Raw genomic sequence first — 19,580 nt, 5'->3', positions numbered from 1 at the left:
CTGCTCGTCGGTGCCTTGGTATTGGTGGGTCAGCCTCTGGATCGAGTTGCTGCTCTCTCGCTTGCTCTTGCTGGGGTCCAGTAGGCCTCGGAGTATCTACCACGTCCTGGCCGTGCTGAGGGTGCCGTTTAGCGAGTCGGCGAATTGCTGACACCCCTGTCTGGCCAGTTGCGTCGCGTACTCCTCGGCCTTCTTGGTGATCTCCGCAATCTTCTTCTTTAGCTTCTTGTTCATTCTCTGCTTCTTCCAGCGCTTGGTGAGGCCGCGGCGTGCTTCCCATAGCCCCAGCAGCCGCTTGTCCACCTCCGGTGCTTGTTCTGTTCTGTCCACCTCGCGGGTGTAGAGCTCCTGGATTTGCTTCAACTGTTGGCTCCATTCTTCCGGGGAAGTGATGCCGCCGCTCAGTTCTCTGTAGTGTCTTCTGAAGGCGTCCCAGTCCGTCAGTCTGGTCGAGCCGATCTTTCGCTTCGTGTTTTCGTGAAAACACCCATGTACTTAGATTTAGGTGAACGTTAAGGAACCCCAGGTGGTAAAAATTAATCTGGAGTCACCCATTACGGCGTGCCTCATATTCAGATCGTGTTTCTGGCACGTGAAACTCGATAATTCAATTCATTCAAGTGCAAACAATAATTTCTCTAATACCACACATCTCAATCGTTCTCGACGACAATGCGATTCGCATTCAAGAAATGCAGGGACACAGCGTGTTGGCACCGCCAAAACAAGTCATGTGTGCAGCCGTAGTCCTTAAAGAAACCCGATCACCTTAAAGAAACCCTATCAAACAGGAACGGCCCACACAGTGACCTTTAAACAGCCTACACCGCTGCAATCAAACTTGATCGAGCCGAGGTCCTCAAGCCCAGCCCGAGGATCACAAGAACAACGCCTCTTCTTACTACTAAATTCTCAAACGCACTCCCAAACGTGAATAACATCCTCAGTAAATACTACCCATTTTTCACCAGCAACCAGAAACTTGAGATTTTTCCCGACCCGCCCAGACCAGCCTGCAGACGCAACACTAATTTTAAAGATGTTCTTGTGCATGCCAAACAGAAGACAAAGAAAAAGTTGGAACCAGTCCCTGTGGCCGCCCCAGGTGCTCTACATGCAAACATATTCAATCTACTACTACAGTAAAAAGTACAGCGACGAATTACGCACACAAGATAACTTCGGCTTTCACCTGCACATCAAGAAACGTAGTCTACTGTCTAGAATGTGCCGCTTGTAGAAACAATACATAAGTGAGACTGGACAACAAATTCATACAAGACTCAACGGTCACCGCGCTGACACAAAACACAATTTACCTAAAGCAGTAGCCAGCCACACTAATGAACATGGTCATATATTTGACAAAGCAAGGTTCTATATACTACAAACGAATTTCCGTTCCCCTCGCGAAAGGAAATATACAGAATCATACCGCTGCTACCTTAGTAACTCGTAGAAGCGTCGCCTCATGTGGCTGACGACGTTGTTTAATTGCCTTAACACCAGTTTAATTGCCTACACCCAACGGGAATTAATTTGGCACGTGGCAACTTAGGATGTTTAATAGCGGTAACTTAAATCTGAAATTCTCATATCATCAACCAAGCCACAAAAAGCATTATGCCACCAGCTAACCTTAATACTTAACCTCATCTACTCTTCCATTTCGAAAAATTTTTTCCTGCCTACTACTCAATTTAATATTAGGTTCTTAGGTTTTTGCGTTTATATCAACAGTACGACCCCCTTCTCCCATGTACACTTGCCCCCGCCTACTTCTGCGCACTTCACCCTCCTATTTCTTATTCCGGTTTCGGTTCCCCCCCCCGCTCTTTTTTCCTTTTTTTATATATATTTTTGAAACACCCTCACCAACACATTCCGAAGTCAATATGCCTTTTTCGGCACCTCAACCCAGGGTATCGCCATTTCTAGATGCCGCGTAACGACGCCTACGTTGAGCGACTGGGGCAATGCCCCTTGAAAGACCATGCCGCTGCCTTTCAGTCTCCCCGTACATTTCATCGCAGACTCCTCGTCGCCATTGTAACTACTTCAAAATTACTCGACGTACTGCTGCTATGCTACTCAGGTCACTCTTCCAATTCATGTTTTTTCTTTTGTATTTTGTGTTACTCGCGCACTGACTGCCTGACCGGCTCTTCTAATGCCACAAGAACATACCGCCAACGACACCCCTGAATGCTCCCTAACCTCCCGCCTCCCCAACGCCCTCCTATGCCCCCGTCTTTCTTGAAATTCTTTCTTTCTTGTTCTTTCTCTCTTTCTTTTTTTTTTCGTCTTAGTGTCGCTTCGGTTTTTTTCTGCTTTTCTTTTCTTTTCTCCTCGCCTTCCCACTCTCCCGCTCTTGTCCCCTCATCTTGAGAACGAAGCTCACGGACGTCAGACGACAGCGCTCATTACCTCTGAAGTCTCTCCCTTTATAGCCAGCCGCCAGCGACAACACCCGCACGTAACGTCACTGCACTAACCCTTAAAAACTAACATGCCGAGGATGACGAGGCCACCTTTGACGAAGATAGGTCCTCCTATCGAAACGTTGGCCAGCCTTTCTGAGGCACCTTATCCCTCCTTACAAACTTTATACCACCTTCCTTAAAGGTATTTTTAACAAACCAGTCCGCATACGTGCCAGGTGGTTCCAGCGCAGACGAGTGCAATGAAGCCCAATTATGCGAAGTGGAGCTTGTGTTAAGTAGCCGTTTCGTTTTTTGATGGATAATGTGATGTCTCAGTCGCATTGTTTTCTTTTTTACAATTATACCGTTGCCGTAAAACTGTTTCCGCACGTCGATAATAGGCGCACCTCGCTGGTGCACTTGTATATCTCGAACGACTCCGCACGATGCAACGCCGGCACACATTATCGTGCTCTTCGTGTACGAATGAACACACATCACATCGCCGAATAAGGGCCGCCAAAGTCGCCTCAAGTATAATAATTAACGAATATGCTAATGGGTATGCGCACGCTTGAAGTCACCAAACGCATGGGTGAATAAAAGTGCGAGCTGACGCGGCGCCGCCGATTCGAATCCGCTACGTATACGTCGACTAACTGCACCTCCTGCTGCAGCTTTCGCAATTTGAAATTCGTCTAGTGGCTAGCTTGAAGACTTGCAAAGCTGGTCTTACCAACTTTTGCCCACATTTGTATTTTGTCGACTGCTCGGAAGAAAGAAGCAACACGATATACTTATTTGCAAAGCATCGCAGGCCAAGGTATATGGGCGCTGGCGGCAAGGCCTGGTATTTAGTCATTTGCGACGTAGGCACTGTAGTCCTACGTCGCAAAAGGTAAGAAGTAATTTAAGTGGGTACAAAATGTATGGGCAGAAAGCGCACTGTGCGTGGTAAGTCTGCTCAGACAGCATCAAGGTGTAACAACTTCACAAACATGATTCGACGTTTTTAGCGAGAATCGAGCAGCAATACCACGTGCACCAGCTAACAGAAATGCATCGCCCTTAGTTACGTCTTTTCTTACACAATTCCCAAGCAACCACAATATCGGCAATGTCCTCCTCCGAAACGAATAAATCTGTTTCACTAAATAAAACACAGCGTGATTTAAGCCCCCTTACAAAGCAGGCGAAGCTAAAACCTCGTATTAAAACAAAACGAACAAGTGTTGCACAAAGCACCTATCAGCAGTCGAATATGTTCGAAGCCGCGCATGTAAAATATATATTCAAAAATTGTATCTGCGTGAGAGGTGACGAGATTATTTAACGGGCCGCATAAAACTAACCACGTCAGTCCTCGCAAGCCTCAGCAGCTTTAACACCGAACACGATACACTCATGCAGTCGTGAACTCTAGTATGAGCAACACGGGAAAGAATCGACCAATGGTAGAGGCGGTGAGCAGTATTGAGTACCTAAACAAAATGCCTCTATCTTGCATGCTGCACATTGGACAAACACAACCAAAACGTGGTTGTGTCGTCATATTCATCGCTTACCCGTGTAAACATGAAATGTACAGTGCGACAAACACTGAGATGACAACGGAAAGCGTGAGTTTTCCCACGGTAAGGCGGAAATATATTACTGTCGTTGCTGATGGCGGGCTCCCGGGGAATGATAAGAACGGTGTCGCTGGCAAGTTTTTTGCAGGTATTTGAATAATCAGGAGCGTAAGAATTGTTCTTCGACATGTCTTGAAGTTTTTAGCTACTACGCACATGCGACGGGCGTTGCTTATTTTGCTCCGAAAACGTGAATGAGAGAAGCACGAGCGACGATGCAGAAAAAATATACGGCGCACGGCTGCTGCCCGCACCCTTACCTTCAAAACAAGATGCACCCGGAAAGGTACGAGAACGAATTTAATTTCCGCAAGACTCAGTTAGGCACGCTCCAGCACGTCATTGGAGTATGCGATTTCGTCAAGGCAATCTCTCGAAATGCTCAATTTAGCTCCGACTGTGTTGTGCGTAGCGGAAGAGCGGAACCATCTGTGCACGTGACCTATGCGTGATCGAGTAATGGTTTCTTTCCTTTGCAGAAATATACTGAAGTAAGGTTCGTGGGTAGTTCGGTTCCAAAGATATCAACGATTTGAGTATGCCATGCTTTTGTTACCATGCAGTTTTGGCAAGCGAACCCCCTCTGGCCGATTTTAAACACAACTTACGTCAGGAGCAATCACCGCAATTTCAAACTCGGGGCAAAAAGAAAAGTGGGATTCCTGATCCTCCTCCTCCGCTCCACACTCTCCATTGACCCGAATTGCCGACCGGACCACAATCCGGGCCTCAGCCTTGGACGCGTCGCTTATGGCTGACCAACTCGGGCCAAACATCGCGTACGCAACTGTATACAATGATATCCCACCGGTGTGCATGGCCCAAGTCGTTGGCAACAACCGCGAATCCGCCCTTCGACAGGCATCTTCGCGGTTACTTGTCAATGAGACCAGAAACCCACTACACACCTACCCAGTGGTACCCGATGCCTCGAGTCAATGGGACACCACTGCGGTGATATTCCGAACGTTTAAAGCTCCATATATATATACTAGTGCGAATTTATATGTATTCCCATTTTGCTTCGGAATGAAAATGCATACAATGAAATCATTAAGGACACGTGGACACGTATGAACACGGAGACCGCAGCAAGCAAATGCGGCCGTACAGAACAAGCATCTCGGCTTTTGTGGCTCAGCGCGGGGTATGCTCTGCGTGAGAACACATACAAGCTCCAACACAGGTGCAGTGTAGGCCAACTGCTCTGTTGTATTTGAAAGGCTGAATATTTCTGAATGAATAGCGACAATGTTCCTAGTTCTTGGCACATCGTTGAGACGAATGTGTCGTATGCTGTGAATGCAACGAGAGAAGATCGTGTTAGCAAGCTGGCACATCCACGATTCATCCCTTGTAGAGGCTAACGCTTGCATAGTAATTCAGGCAGTCGCTGACATAGTCATAAGGTTCGCGTGAAAACGTGCGTTATTTTTCCTGTTGGTCACAGCAGTGTTACAGCGCACTGATTCTAATACTGTATGACAGCGCCACGGCTTCTTGCAGCTTATTTACGCACAATCACCTTTAATTGAAACGCAAACTAAACATAACTGACCAACACGCCCATGCCGAGCAATATTACACGCCGCTGAGACCTGCAGTCGTAGTGTGGGCTGGGACTCCGCATTGAATAATTCGAGAGTCTGAATAAAGTCGGTGTTACAGATAAAGCTGAATCTGGAGACGCTACAGACGCATTTAAGTATCAATCGACTTGTTCGCGTTTGAATGGGTGTTCATCTTCTGCTCGATTCAGGAATACTAAAAATTTGTGATTGGTTTTTTACAAGACCACAAAAAAACATGCACTCGGACTTACTAACGTGGCATTATATATGTGATTAAACTCCGTGCACGATAAGCCAGGAGACCCAATATGTACCTACGGTATTTTTGTACACATCCCACTCGCAGCATCATTCTTCCCTGTTCAAGCATTATGCATGTTCTTGGTCCTCGCGACGGAGAGAGGTAACAGTTAGAAGCCACGAGACCGTCCGCCTATGGCCGGTTAACGCTGCTAGCTCGGGAACTCGTAGAAGCGTCGCCTCATGTAGCTGGCCACGTTGTGTTCGATTTGCGTCACTTTTACGAATTCGGTAGGTAACTTATACCCTAGTGACATGGGCAGCTTAACCGCGGTTAAACTCAATGGTGGTTAACGCGAACAGTAGGCCGCCAGAGTTACACGGGCTATCCCGATCACGCTTAATGGTTTGATGACGCCTCACGTGATCTCTTGCGTACAGGCTTCATCTTGAATAAGTTTACATCGACATTTGATTACAGTGGTATAAAGATGTTATTTTATAGCAAAACATTTGTCATATTTGAGAGCTTTAACGTGTAAGACTGCATTTTGCACGTGTAGGTTATTTATTTTCGATACTCCTGCTCTCAGTTGTGAGCATGCCTGGGGGGCATAAATATATAGAGAGAATCAGAATTAAGGGTCCCAAATGGGTAAATATAAAATAATATTACGTCCACTGAAGGAAAAGGTAAAGGAGTCTTAATGAAAGAATAAATGTTTCAACTAGCAAACATTGGTTACATAATTAAAGGAAGTACAACTTTGCGCGAATGCACTTTGGAACCATACGCTTGAATTTACAAAAAAAGAAACCGAATAAGAAAGGCAGAAAAGGCGGTGCTTTTAGATGTTGATGTATGTACACTGCGATTTCACATTGCACAAATTATCACAAAAAAAAAGTACATGTTAAAAATTCTGAAGTTATAAGTTTAAAAGCAGCGCCATAAAACAGGACAAGAAAGTGAGACGCACACAAACACGCAACGTTTGTGTGGGTCTCACTTGTCCAGTTTGATTGCGAAGTCCTTACATCTTAAAATTTGCGCGTAGCCGTCATCTCTGTGTAGAGGTGCGCGTTTCGACTACTTGAGCGAAGAGCGGCCAGATTATCTTCGCAAATGCGTATCAGTGCCTCAGTTGTCGCGTCAGGCCAAATGACGCGCTTTTTGGAAGATATCTGCGAAGCGCCAGCGCAGCACACTGGAGAAGTACCGTCCGCCATTTTGCCCTTTTCCGAAACATCTGTTACGCTAAATCGAGGTTGCTATGCTCGGTTGGTGGTCAACCGTGGTTCCTAACGGCAGTTTCGCCTGCCGTGTAACCGGGCTAACCTGCGTTTAGCGATAACCGTAGTTACGTTAACCGCGGTTACGTTAACCGCGATTAAGGTCGCCCATGTAACAGGCGTATTAGGGTAAACAAGTACCAAAGAAATCGCGAAAAATTCACATGTCCATTAAAATAATCGAGATATGGATTCTTTGGGAATTTCTTTCGACGACAATCAGATTAGCATTCAAGCAGTATAGTGACACAGCATGTTGGAACCGCCAAAAACACGCCATGTATTAGGCGTGTTACTGCATCCGTACTGCTCATTTATACCGGAGTTTTTCACAAATCAGTCCGCATACATGCCGGGAGGTCCGGCGAAGACAAACGCAACGAAGCCCAACTATACGAAGTGGATGTTGTGTTAAGTAGCCATTTCATTTTGTTTTTGATGAATAATGCTATGTCTCAATCGCATTTTCTTTTTTTAAATTTCTAACCCTGCCGTAATACTGTTTGCGTACCTCAATAAGAGGCACACGTCATTGGTGCACTTCTATATCTTGAACGCCTACGCATGGCACAATACCGGCACACATTGTCGTGATATTGGTGTACAAATGAACACACATCACGTCGCCGTATAAGGGCCGTCAAAGTCGCCTCATGAAGAACAGTTAACGAATTTGTTATTGGAAATGCATACGTTCGAAGTCACCAAACGCATAGAAGAATAAAAGTGCGAGCTGACGCTGCGCCGCCGATTCAACTCCGCTACCTTTAGGATTTACAGTAATGTCTCCCATTATAATTGACTACAATGGCGTGATCAAAGCTATAAAAAATTTAAAACCATCCCCCTCACCTGGGTACGATTCCATTGATCCTAGGTTTCTTATACATACAGTCTGTTGTTCATCATTTATACTAACTAAAATTTTTCAACAGTCCCTAGGGAACAGTTAGTTCCCTCCCCACTGACTGTAAGATCGGGAGGGTGGTTGCGCGTCACAAGTCTGATAATAAACACTCGCCTCTAAATTTTCACCCCATTTCTACAACCAGCATTCCATGTAAAATTTTCGAGCATATTCTATTTTCTAATCTTGTTTCTTTTCTTAAATCGAATTCATTTTTTTTCGCCTTCACAACATGGTTTCCGCAAGACATTCTTGTGTGATACTCAACTGGTATCTTTCACTCACCGTATTCATGCTATCTTCGATCGTTCTTGTATAGCTGTCTGTATATTTTTAGATTTTTCAAAAGCCTTCGATAAAGTATGCCATAATCTCCTTTTATATAAACTGGACTTACTAAATTTGGATTCCAAAGTGCTTGCATGGCTTGAACGCTTTTTAGTAAATTGTTCCCAGTTTGTCTCTGTTATAACACTGACTCTCCTCCGAGTCCTGTTTCCTCAGGGGTACCACAAGGATCGTTGCTTGGCCCTCACCTCCTCTTTCTTCATCTACATTAAAGCCGGGGAGGAAAAGAAGAGCTCAACAAAGGGAAATGGGTTGGAGTGACCCCTATGCTATCTGATAGGCGAATCTTATATGGATGTACTCCCAAGCTGTGCCTTAAATGAACGCCGAACGAAATGCACAATTGAGCTCCGACTGTGTTATGCGTAGCGGAAGAGCGGCAGCATCTGTCAACGTGACGCATGCATGATCGAGTAATGGTTTCTTTCGTTTGCACAAATATACCAAAGTAAAGTTCCTAGGTAGTTCGGTTCCAAATACATAAATGGTTTGAATATGCCATGCTTCTGTTACCATGCAATTTTAGCAAGCGAACCCCCGCTCACCGATCTTAACACGCCTCACGTCAGGAACAATTAACGCCATTGCAAACTCGGGGGAAAAAAAAGAGAAAAAGTGGGACTCCTGATCCTCCTCCTCCACTCCACACTCTCCATTGACCCGAATTGCCGACCGGACCACAATCCGGGCCTCAGCCTGGGACGCGTCGCCTATGCCTGACCAACTAGGGCCAAACTGACGATGGCGTACACAACTGAATACAATGATATCCCACCGGTGTGCATGGTCCAAGTCGTTGGCAACAACCGCGAATCCGCCTTCGACAGGCATCTTCGCGGTTACCTGTCAATGGGACCAGAAACCCACTGCACACCTACCCAGCGGTACCCGATGCCTCGAGTCAAAGGGACACCACTGCGGTGTTGTTAGGAAGGTTTAAAGCTCCATATATCTGTACTGGTGCGAATTTGTATGTATTCCCATTTTGCTTCGGAAGGAAATCCATACAATGAAATCATTAAGGACACGTGGACGCGCATGGACATGGAGACCAAAGCAAGCAAAAGCGGCCGTACGGAACAAGCATCTCTGGTTTTGTGGCTCAACGCGTGGTATGCTCTGCGTGAGAACACATACAAGCCCCAACACAGATGCAGTGTAGGCCAACTGCTCTGTTGTATTTGAAAGGCTGAATATTTCTGAATCAATAGCGACAATCTTCCTTGTTCTGGACACATCCTTTAGACGAATATGTCGTATGTTGTTAATCCAACGAGAGCAGATCGAGTTAGCAAACTGGCACCGCCACGCTTCATCCCTTGTAGAGGCTAACGCTTACATAGTAATTCAGGCAGTCGCTGACATAGTCATAAGGTGTGCCTGAAAACCTGCGTTATTCTTCCTCTTGTGCACAGCATATGTTACTGCGCATGGACTGTAACACTGTATGACTGCGGCACGGTTGCTTGCAACTTAAGTACAGTCAGCTTCAATTGAAACGCAAACTAAACAAAACTGACAAGCATGCCCGTGCCGAGTAATATTACTCGCCGCTGAGACGTGCAGTCGCTGTGTGAGCTGAGACTCCGCATTGAATAATTTCAAATATTTGTGTTGTAGAGTCTGAAAGAATTCGGTGTTACAGATGAAGACGAAACTGAAAACGCCACAAACGCATTTAAATGTCACTGGACTTGTTCGCGTTTAAATGGGTGTTTATCTTCTGTAGGATTCAGGAATACTAAAGATTGGTGATTGGTTTTTTTTAACAAGGCCATAAAAATACATGCATTCGGACTTATTAACCTGGCATTATATCTGTGATTAAACTCGTGCATGATAAGCCGGGATACCCCAGTATGTACATGCAGTGTTTTTGTACCAATCCCACTCTCATCATTATTCATCCCTGTTCAAGCATCATGCATTGCCTTTGTCCTCGCGTCCGAGAGAGAGGTAACAATTAAAAGCCACGAGACCGTCCGCGTATCGTCGGCTACCGCTGCTAGCTCGGTAACTCGTAGACACGTCGCCTCATGTAGCTGACCACATTGTGTTCGATTTGCGTCACTTTTCCGAGTTTGGTAGGCAACTCACGGCAAACAAGTACAAAAGAAAATCCCGAAGAACATCAATTCCTGAAGACCCCACAGCTGCCGTCGCGAGACCGTCAGACTCGCTAATTCCTCCGTCTTTTGTTATGCTGAAGAACAAGGTGTGCGGGCGTATAGACGGTGTAAAAACTACTGCTCTTGTCGAGACGGGTGCCGCTATTTCTGTTATGAGTCCGCGCTTCAAAGATCGCTTATACAGAAAGTTATGTTCACGTGGGGATCGCAAAGAAACTTTTCGGGGAGTTGGAGGTGAAATGTTGCGCCCTGTTGGTTTTTGCTCAGTTTTGGTTGCGATCGGAGGACAGAGATTTGGAGCCGAGATCACTGTATTGGCCCACGCAACTCATGATGCCATTTTAGGCATACATTTCCTACATGAATGCAGCGCTACTCTTGACTCTGTGATTGGAGAGACTCTGTGATTGGAGAGACGCTGACAGCTTGTTGCGTTACTCTGTTGCCGACTCTGACTCCTCCAATATTACCAGTGCTGCTTGCGTATTCTCTGTATCACAGCTGCTTCATTTCGCCGACGAGCAACGTCGTGACGCCTGCATCAGAGCACTCAACGACCGTTTTGAACACTCTCCGGCCGATGCTACTCTACGCCTCTTCGTTCTCCGCGACGGTACTCTGTACCGTCGTAACATTCATCCGGACGGCTGTGAGTTCCTGCTTGTAGTACCTAAACTCCTCCGCTCTACCGTTCGAGAAGAACTTCACGACACACAAACGGCAGGCCACCTCGGCGTATCTCGAACCTATGACCGTGTACGTCGCCATTTTTTCTGGCCAGGCCTTGCCCGTTCCGTGCGACGTTACGTCGCCGCTTGGGAAATTTGCCAACGACGCAAGAAGCCTTCCCAGATCCCCGCTGGTTACCTGCAGCCGCTCGACATTACTGCCGAGCGCTTACATCGTGTCGGCTTGGACCTTCTCGGCCCATTTCCGCAATCTACATCAGGAAACAAGTGGGTTGCAGTCGCGGCGGACTACGCGACTCGCTACGCCGTAACCTGCGCTCTTCCGACCAGCTGTGCAACTGATGTTGCGGACTTCCTCCTACGTGATATCATTTTGACGCATGGTGCTCCTCGTCAATTGCTAACAGACCGTGGCCGTAAGTTTTTGGCCAAAGTCATTGACATCATGCGTGCCTGCTCAATACACCATAAGTTTACCACCTCATACCACCCTCCAACGAACAGCACCCTTACAGACATGCTGTCCAAATACGTTTCAGACGACCACCGTGACTGGGACCTGACTCTACCTTACACTACCTTTGCGTACAACTCTTCCCGTCTCGAAACTGCTGGCCTTTCCCCGTTTTACCTCTTGCATCGCCGAGAACCGACGCTTCCACTGGAGACTGTGCTTCCGTCCACCACATCTTCAACTAGCGATTATGCCCGTGATTCCATCGCCCATGCTGACCACGCTCGCCAACTTGCGTGCGCTCGTGTACAAGTGTCTCAAGAAAAACAGAAACAACGAAGCAGACAGAAGCAAACAGAAGCAATTCTCAGATCATGAACAGCAGGTTGTCACTATCCCTTAAGAGAAAATTGTATAACAGCTAGCTGTGTTGTACCAGTACCCACTTACGGGGCAGAAACCTGGAGGCTTACGAAAAGGATTCAACTTACATTGAGGACGACGCAACGACCTATGGAAAGAAGAATGATAGTTGTAACGTTAAGGGGGATAAAAACAGAGCAGATTGGGTGAGGGAACAAACGTGAGTTGATGACATTTTCGTTGAAATCAAGAAAAAGAAATGGGCATGGGCAGGGCATGTAATGAGGAGGGAAGATAACCGATGATCATTAAGTGTTACGGACTAGATTCCAAGAGAAAGGAAGCGTAGCAGGGGGTGGCAGAAGGTTAGGTGGGCGGATGAGATTAAGAAGTTTGCAGGGTCAACATGGCCACAATTAGCGCATGACCGGGGTAGTTGGAGAAGTATGGGAGAGGCCTTTGCCCTGCAGTGGGCGTAGCCAGGCTGATGATGATGATGGTGGTTTCGGACCGTCGCATGTCTTCTCTACCCTTTTCACTGTAAATAAATCTATTTTACATCCGTAACGATGTATGTTCCCCCCGGGTGCGCAGGACCTGGAATCCCGCACCGAGGAGCTGGGCGTCGAGTCCGTCGGCCTGTCGATGACGTCTCTAGAGGACGTGCTGATCCGTGTGGGCGAGGAGTACCACGTCCACCGCTCGCAGCGCAAGAAGGAGGGCGATGACGACGCCGCCAGCACCGTCGAGGCCAAGCGTGAGGCTTGTTTTCACTACCATGGCGAGGGACCACGTATCGTGGCCTCCGAGATTGCGCGCTGGCGGGTGATCTCGAAGGCCGTGTGAGCATCCTGGATCGAGTTACTATTAGACGAAACTCTGGCGCTAGTACCCAGAGCGGGGCGGTTCAGTGAGCATTGGAAACGGTGGGTACGGTACAGAAATTTGCCAAAATGTTGTCCCGCTGTATGTCGCGCTGTTGTCGCGCTAGTATGGACAAAAACGTCTGTTCAGAACCTAAACAGACTCGAGGTGTTGCAGAAAAAGGTTCTCAGAATAGTTCTTGTGCCTTTTGTAAATTGATCAACTTCAACAAAACATTGTTGTCATAACGCAACATTGCGCAGTAGTTATACGTACACGCATAGTATTATTTTTCTTCTGCGTTTAGACAGGGGGACTGCTTCGAAATTTTGTGCAATAAATAACATCGCAAGCCACAGGCACGACGATTGGACAAATCCATGGCAGCTGAATGATCGCAGCGCCCTCTGGTAATTTTAGTAGGAAAACTTAGGCCGTGCATCTTGCGTGCATCCCTTTTGGGGATATTGCCACGCACGTGTCTTCTACTTGATGCCGGTCACTGTTTTATCACCGCATTATCGCTGCCATCAATCGCTCGGCGCATAATTTCTTGCTGTCGCTAATTCTACATAACCGAAAGGAGTCACTTGATCAGATTATGGGCTTGACGTGAATAGTATAGAGTTTTAACTTGACGCGATACGTATCTAAGGAGCTCAGCGCGTGCGCCACATCTCCGCTGAACCGCGGTAGACATTGCCGGGAGGTCAAAGTTTCAGCATCCCACTCATCATTGTATTGCTTTATATCATGTTCTCACTAAGCATAGAACTGCGGTGCCATTTGTCTTCTCTTGCCTTATTATGTGTGAATCTGATGTTACATGTAATATTATTACTTTTCGTACTGGTGTAAAACAATTATTTGCTTTCGCTAGTGTGTTTATCCTAGCTGTCACTTTAATTATTCACTTTTTGCTTATATAATTATTCGCTTTTTGCTTGTATATTTAGCCTACAGGGTGGACGGTGCCTAGTTTTGCTGAAGTATCCGCAACTTTTTCACAGATGTATTTGTTTGAAAATAAAACACTGACTCACTGACTGACATGATCGCCTAAACCATACTATATATTTACAGTATAGAAGGTATCACGTATTGCGGTAACGTATCTCGCATCACGGAAAGTTAAAACCAGCTAAAGCTCTCCAATGTCGCGTATTTTCTCGAATGTACGCCGACCTTTCTCGAATGTACGCGGTTACGCGTACAATAGCGGACGGACTTGACCCAAACTTCTGTTCTCAGTCAACGATACCCGACTTTGTCAGATAAGTTCCGCGGAAGCCCGCGAGGTTGAGGAAGCTGAATGAAAGGGGGAAATCGTCGCCCACCCTACTGTAGCACTAAGCTACAAGGACGCTTTGTGTTTGACAAAGCCCTGTGCGTTTTTGTGGCTGCGTGGGGTGGATGACAATTTGGCCCTTTCATACGCTGCTTTTCTCGCCGCTTTCGTTGGCATCTATATTTAGCAAATAAATGTTTTCTTTTTCTTTTTGTAACCCTGCCTTCTTTCTTGGCATGCGAGTTTGCTCCAAGGAATGTTTGGATTTACAAAACAATTTTTTGCTGCTACTGTTCCTGGATTTTGATTGCCACTACATGCACGTCAAAAATGTAAAAAATTTCTAAGTGTTTGGTTCGAGGAAAGCATGTCGTGGAATACCCATGTGTCAAGGCTTGCTTCTGAATTGGGCAAAACTATAGGCTGTCTGTACAGGTTATCAAACCTAGTTCCATTATGGCTAAAGAAAGCTATATATTACGGCCACTTCTACTCTCGTTTGTCTTACTGCGCGCTAGTATGGGCAAAAACGTCTGTTCAGAACCTAAACAGCTTCGAGGTGTTGCAGAAAAAGGTTCTCAGAATATTTGAAAATTTTTATGGGCACCCTCGCGAACTACGTACTCATCAGCTGTTCATAAAGCACGATATTACTAGAGCAAGTGATCTTTATACATATAAACTACTACTTTATACGAGGAAAAACAAGCTTTATGAGCAGCGGTGGCGTAGAGGTAGAACACCCGCCTCGCGTGCAAGAGGTCCGTGGTTCGAATCCCGGTGCCGCGCAATTTTCCACCGGATTAAAAAAAAAAAAAAAAAAATCCGCGTGTTGATAAAATTGCATAAACAGGCCTGGAGTGTGGCCTGATGCCGGTGACCAGAACCGGTAACACACTCCCTCACCAGAGCAGGATTGGCCACCCTGGTGCAGTACTTGGCCACAACCTCCTATATGAACACAACAATCAAACCCCGGCCCTCAGTCCCCAGCAGCTGCGAAGCAACTGACCACGGCGGCGGTCAGACCTGCGACGCTGCAGAGGGTGCTAAGAATCCCTGGCTCCGGACAGGCCGCCATTGGAATATGAACCTGGCAACGTTTAACGCAAGAACATTATCTAGTGAGGCGAGTCTAGCAGTGCTATTGGAAGAATTAGAGGGCAGTAAATGGGATATAATAGGGCTCAGTGAAGTTAGGAGGCCAAAAGAAGCATATACAGTGTTAAGGAGCGGGCACGTCCTGTGCTACCGGGGCTTAGCGGAGAGACGAGAACTAGGAGTCGGATTCCTGATTAATAAGAATATAGCTGGTAACATACAGGAATTCTACAGCATTAACGAGAGGGTGGCATGTCTTGTTGTGAAACTTAATAAGAGGTACAAAATGAAGGTTGTACAGGTCTACGCCCCTACATCCAGTCATGATGACCAGGAAGTCGAAAGCTTCTACGAAGACGTGGAATCGGCGATGGGTAGAGTGAAAACAAAATACACTATACTGATGGGCGATTTCAATGCCAAGGTAGGCAAGAAGCATGCTGGAGACAAGGCAGTGGGGGAATATGGCATAGGCACTAGGAATAGCAGGGGGGAGGTATTAGTAGAGTTTGCAGAACAGAATAATATGAGGATAATGAATACCTTCTTCCGCAAGCGGAATAACCGAAAGTGGACATGGAGGAGCCCGAACGGCGAGACTAGAAATGAAATAGATTTCATACTCTGCGCTAACCCTGGCATCATACAAGATGTGGACGTGCTCGGGAAGGTGCGCTGCAGTGACCACAGGATGGTAAGAACTCGAATTAGCCTAGACCTGAGGAGGGAACGGAGGAAACTGGTACATAAGAAGCCGATCAATGAGTTAGCGCTAAGAGGGAAAATAGAGGAATTCCAGATCAAGCTACAGAACAGGTATTCGGCTTTAAGTCACGAAGAGGACCTTAGTGTTGAAACAATGAACGACAATCTTATGGGTATCATTAAGGAGTGTGCAATAGAAGTCGGTGGTAACTCCGTTAGACAGGATACCAGTAAGCTATCGCAGGAGACGAAAGATCTGATCAAGAAACGCCAATGTATGAAAGCCTCTAACCCTACAGCTAGAATAGAACTGGCAGAACTTTCGAAGTTAATCAACAAGCGTAAGACAGCTGACATAAGGAAGTATAACATGGATAGAATTGAACAAGCTCTCAGGAACGGAGGAAGCCTAAAAGCACTGAAGAAGAAACTAGGAATTGGCAAGAATCAGATGTATGCGCTAAGAGACAAAGCCGGCAATATCATTACTAATATGGATGAGATAGTTCAAGTGGCTGAGGAGTTCTATAGAGATTTATACAGTACGAGTGGCACCCACGATGATAATGGAAGAGAGAATAATCTAGAGGAATTCGATATCCCAGAAGTAACGCCGGAAGAAGTAAAGAAAGCCTTGGGAGCTATACAAAGGGGGAAGGCAGCTGGGGAGGATCAGGTAACAGCAGATTTGCTGAAGGATGGTGGGCAGATTGTTCTAGAAAAACTGGCCACCCTGTATACACAATGCCTCAAGACCTCGAGCGTACCGGAATCTTGGAAGAACGCTAACATAATCCTAATCCATAAGAAAGGCGACGCCAAAGACTTGAAAAATTATAGACCGATCAGCTTACTGTCCGTTGCCTACAAAGTATTTACTAAGGTAATTGCAAATAGAATCCGGAACACCTTAGACTTCCGTCAACCAAAGGACCAGGCAGGATTCCGTAAAGGCTACTCAACAATAGATCATATTCACACTATCAATCAGGTGATAGAGAAATGTGCGGAATATAACCAACCATTATATATAGCTTTCATTGATTACGAGAAAGCGTTTGATTCAGTCGAAACCTCAGCAGTCATGGAGGCATTGCGGAATCAGGGTGTAGACGAGCCGTATGTAAAAATACTGAAAGATATCTATAGCGACTCCACAGCCACCATAGTCCTCCATAAAGAAAGCAACAAAATCCCAATAAAGAAAGGCGTCAGGCAGGGAGATACGATCTCTCCAATGCTATTCACAGCGTGTTTACAGGAGGTATTCAGAGACCTGGATTGGGAAGAATTGGGGATAAGAGTAAATGGAGAATACCTTAGTAACTTGCGCTTCGCTGATGATATTGCCTTGCTTAGTAACTCGGGGGACCAACTGCAATGCATGCTCACTGATCTGGAGAGGCAGAGCAGAAGGGTGGGACTAAAAATGAATCTGCAGAAAACTAAAGTAATGTTTAACAGTCTCGGAAGGGAACAGCAGTTTACGATAGGTAGCGAGGCACTGGAAGTGGTAAGAGAATACATCTACTTAGGACAGGTAGTGACTGCTGATCCAGATCATGAGAGTGAAATAATCAGAAGAATAAGAATGGGCTGGGGTGCGTTTGGCAGGCATTCGCAGATCATGAACAGCAGGTTGCCATTATCCCTCAAGAGAAAAGTGTATAACAGCTGTGTCTTACCAGTACTCACGTACGGGGCAGAAACCTGGAGGCTTACGAAAAGGGTTCTACTTAAATTGAGGACGACGCAACGAGCTATGGAAAGAAGAATGATAGGTGTAACGTTAAGGGATAAGAAAAGAGCAGATTGGGTGAGGGAACAAACGCGCGTTAATGACATCTTAGTTGAAATCAAGAAAAAGAAATGGGCATGGGCAGGACATGTAATGAGGAGGGAAGATAACCGATGGTCATTAAGGGTTACGGACTGGATTCCGAGGGAAGGGAAGCGTAGCAGGGGGCGACAGAAAGTTAGGTGGGCAGATGAGATTAGGAAGTTTGGAGGGTCAACATGGCCACAATTAGTACATGACCGGGGTAGTTGGAGAAGTATGGGAGAGGCCTTTGCCCTGCAGTGGGCGTAATCAGGCTGATGATGATGATGATGATGATGATGATGAGCATTCATTTGATAGCTCCCCCCGATACTCTCTCCGAAATCAATCCATACCAGTTCCCTTTTCCCGTACAAGCTACGGAGAATGTCTTCTTCAATTCCAGATACCAGCAATACTGAACAAATTCTTAACTTGTACCAAATTCGAACTACCAGAATGTAAATTCAAGAAACATGTGCGAAATATGCTTTTAAACATGCAAGAACCACTCGAACAACATCTTTCTTTTGCTATCTTGATATATATTTAATTTGATGTACAAAATTATTTTTGTTGCCTTTGCACAAGTGTTTACAAAGATTTTGTGACATCTGTATTATATGCAATTATTTTGTGCACTAAACGTGTTGCGTTGCTTGAATTATATTTCATGCCTACATTTTTGTACAGCGTTTCAGATGATTATTTTTGAAATCTGCCTGCTGCTATTTAATGGGTCCTTGGGCACTCTCAAGGTGTCTGCGACATCTTTTCGCCCAAGAACCTCCGACTCGGTGTTGGAAATAAACTTGACTTGACTTGAAATGTTCTTTGCTGACAGGACGAAGGCCTCTCCCATCGATATCCTCTTACCCCTATCCTGGGTCACCCAATTCCATTCTGCACCCACAAATTTTATCATCTCACTACTTTGTCCCCTGGTCGTCCTCGACTGCATACTTCAATCCTCTTAGTGATCATTGTTGGTCTAATAGACCACAAATTGTCGTCTACACGCACACAATAGCCTACCCGACTCCATGTCTTACTGTTAACACCGTCTGGATGATGTTGCACCGGTTTGCTCTCTCATTTCATGCCGCCGTCTCCCTCTGAAAGGGCCACTATATAAAGGCACAAATTAGGTCAAGCGAAAGTGATTGACTTATTTTCGAAAACGTTCGAGGCGTTAATATTATCGAAAACGGAGCTTCAGTAAGCGAGAAATTAAGGTAAATGTTGGAAATGGTTTAACACTCTATACCGGGACACGCTATAGTACTAGCCCAGGTGACATCGTAACGGCTCACTGCAAATGTCACTAGTGCTCAACCACTGGTAAGAAAAGGATCATTGCAGCTGTATTATAACGCGGCAGAATATGACAGTCGTTGCCTTCTGTTCGGTTATTAGCTAAAAAACCTCGTTGCCATTATATATGACAATGGTGCGGATGTTCAAAGGGCTTCATTTTCATTCGACCTCGCGCCGCCCGCGCTCTCACGTTTTATTTCTCAGTTTTGTTATTCCGCATAGTGCTGCGCTGGAGCGGGATCTCGCACCACAGTTCGGAAAGTGAACGGCTCGGAACGCTGACGGTTCGCTTTTGCGAATCGCTGGACACCGCACCCGCGATTTCGTTTGCTCGAAAAGCGCGGACTAACTACAAGCAGCGGAAAGTGCCGCATCCATACGACGTCTATACTTACTGGTTGAACATCTTGAAGGGGCAGCGCAATAAGACGATGACAG

The 19,580-nt window shown here is 46.1% G+C and overlaps 1 protein-coding gene across 1 annotated transcript in view; it reads left to right on the top strand.

Annotated features, from left to right (window-relative positions):
- The window catches only part of LOC126534665 (phospholipid-transporting ATPase ABCA3-like), a 130,955-nt gene that overhangs the window by 75,838 nt on the left and 35,537 nt on the right, over nt 1-19,580 (top strand). The window contains exon 15 of the mRNA XM_050181927.2: nt 12,643-12,805. Within this exon, the coding sequence (XP_050037884.2) occupies nt 12,643-12,805 (163 nt within the window). The remainder of the gene's footprint in view (nt 1-12,642; nt 12,806-19,580) is intronic.

The sequence above is a fragment of the Dermacentor andersoni genome, chromosome 7 (genome assembly GCF_023375885.2).
Source record: "Dermacentor andersoni chromosome 7, qqDerAnde1_hic_scaffold, whole genome shotgun sequence".
NCBI classification, from domain to species: domain Eukaryota; kingdom Metazoa; phylum Arthropoda; class Arachnida; order Ixodida; family Ixodidae; genus Dermacentor; species Dermacentor andersoni.
Note: the sequence above shows the minus strand (reverse complement) of the source record. Positions and strands in the feature narration are given on the sequence as shown.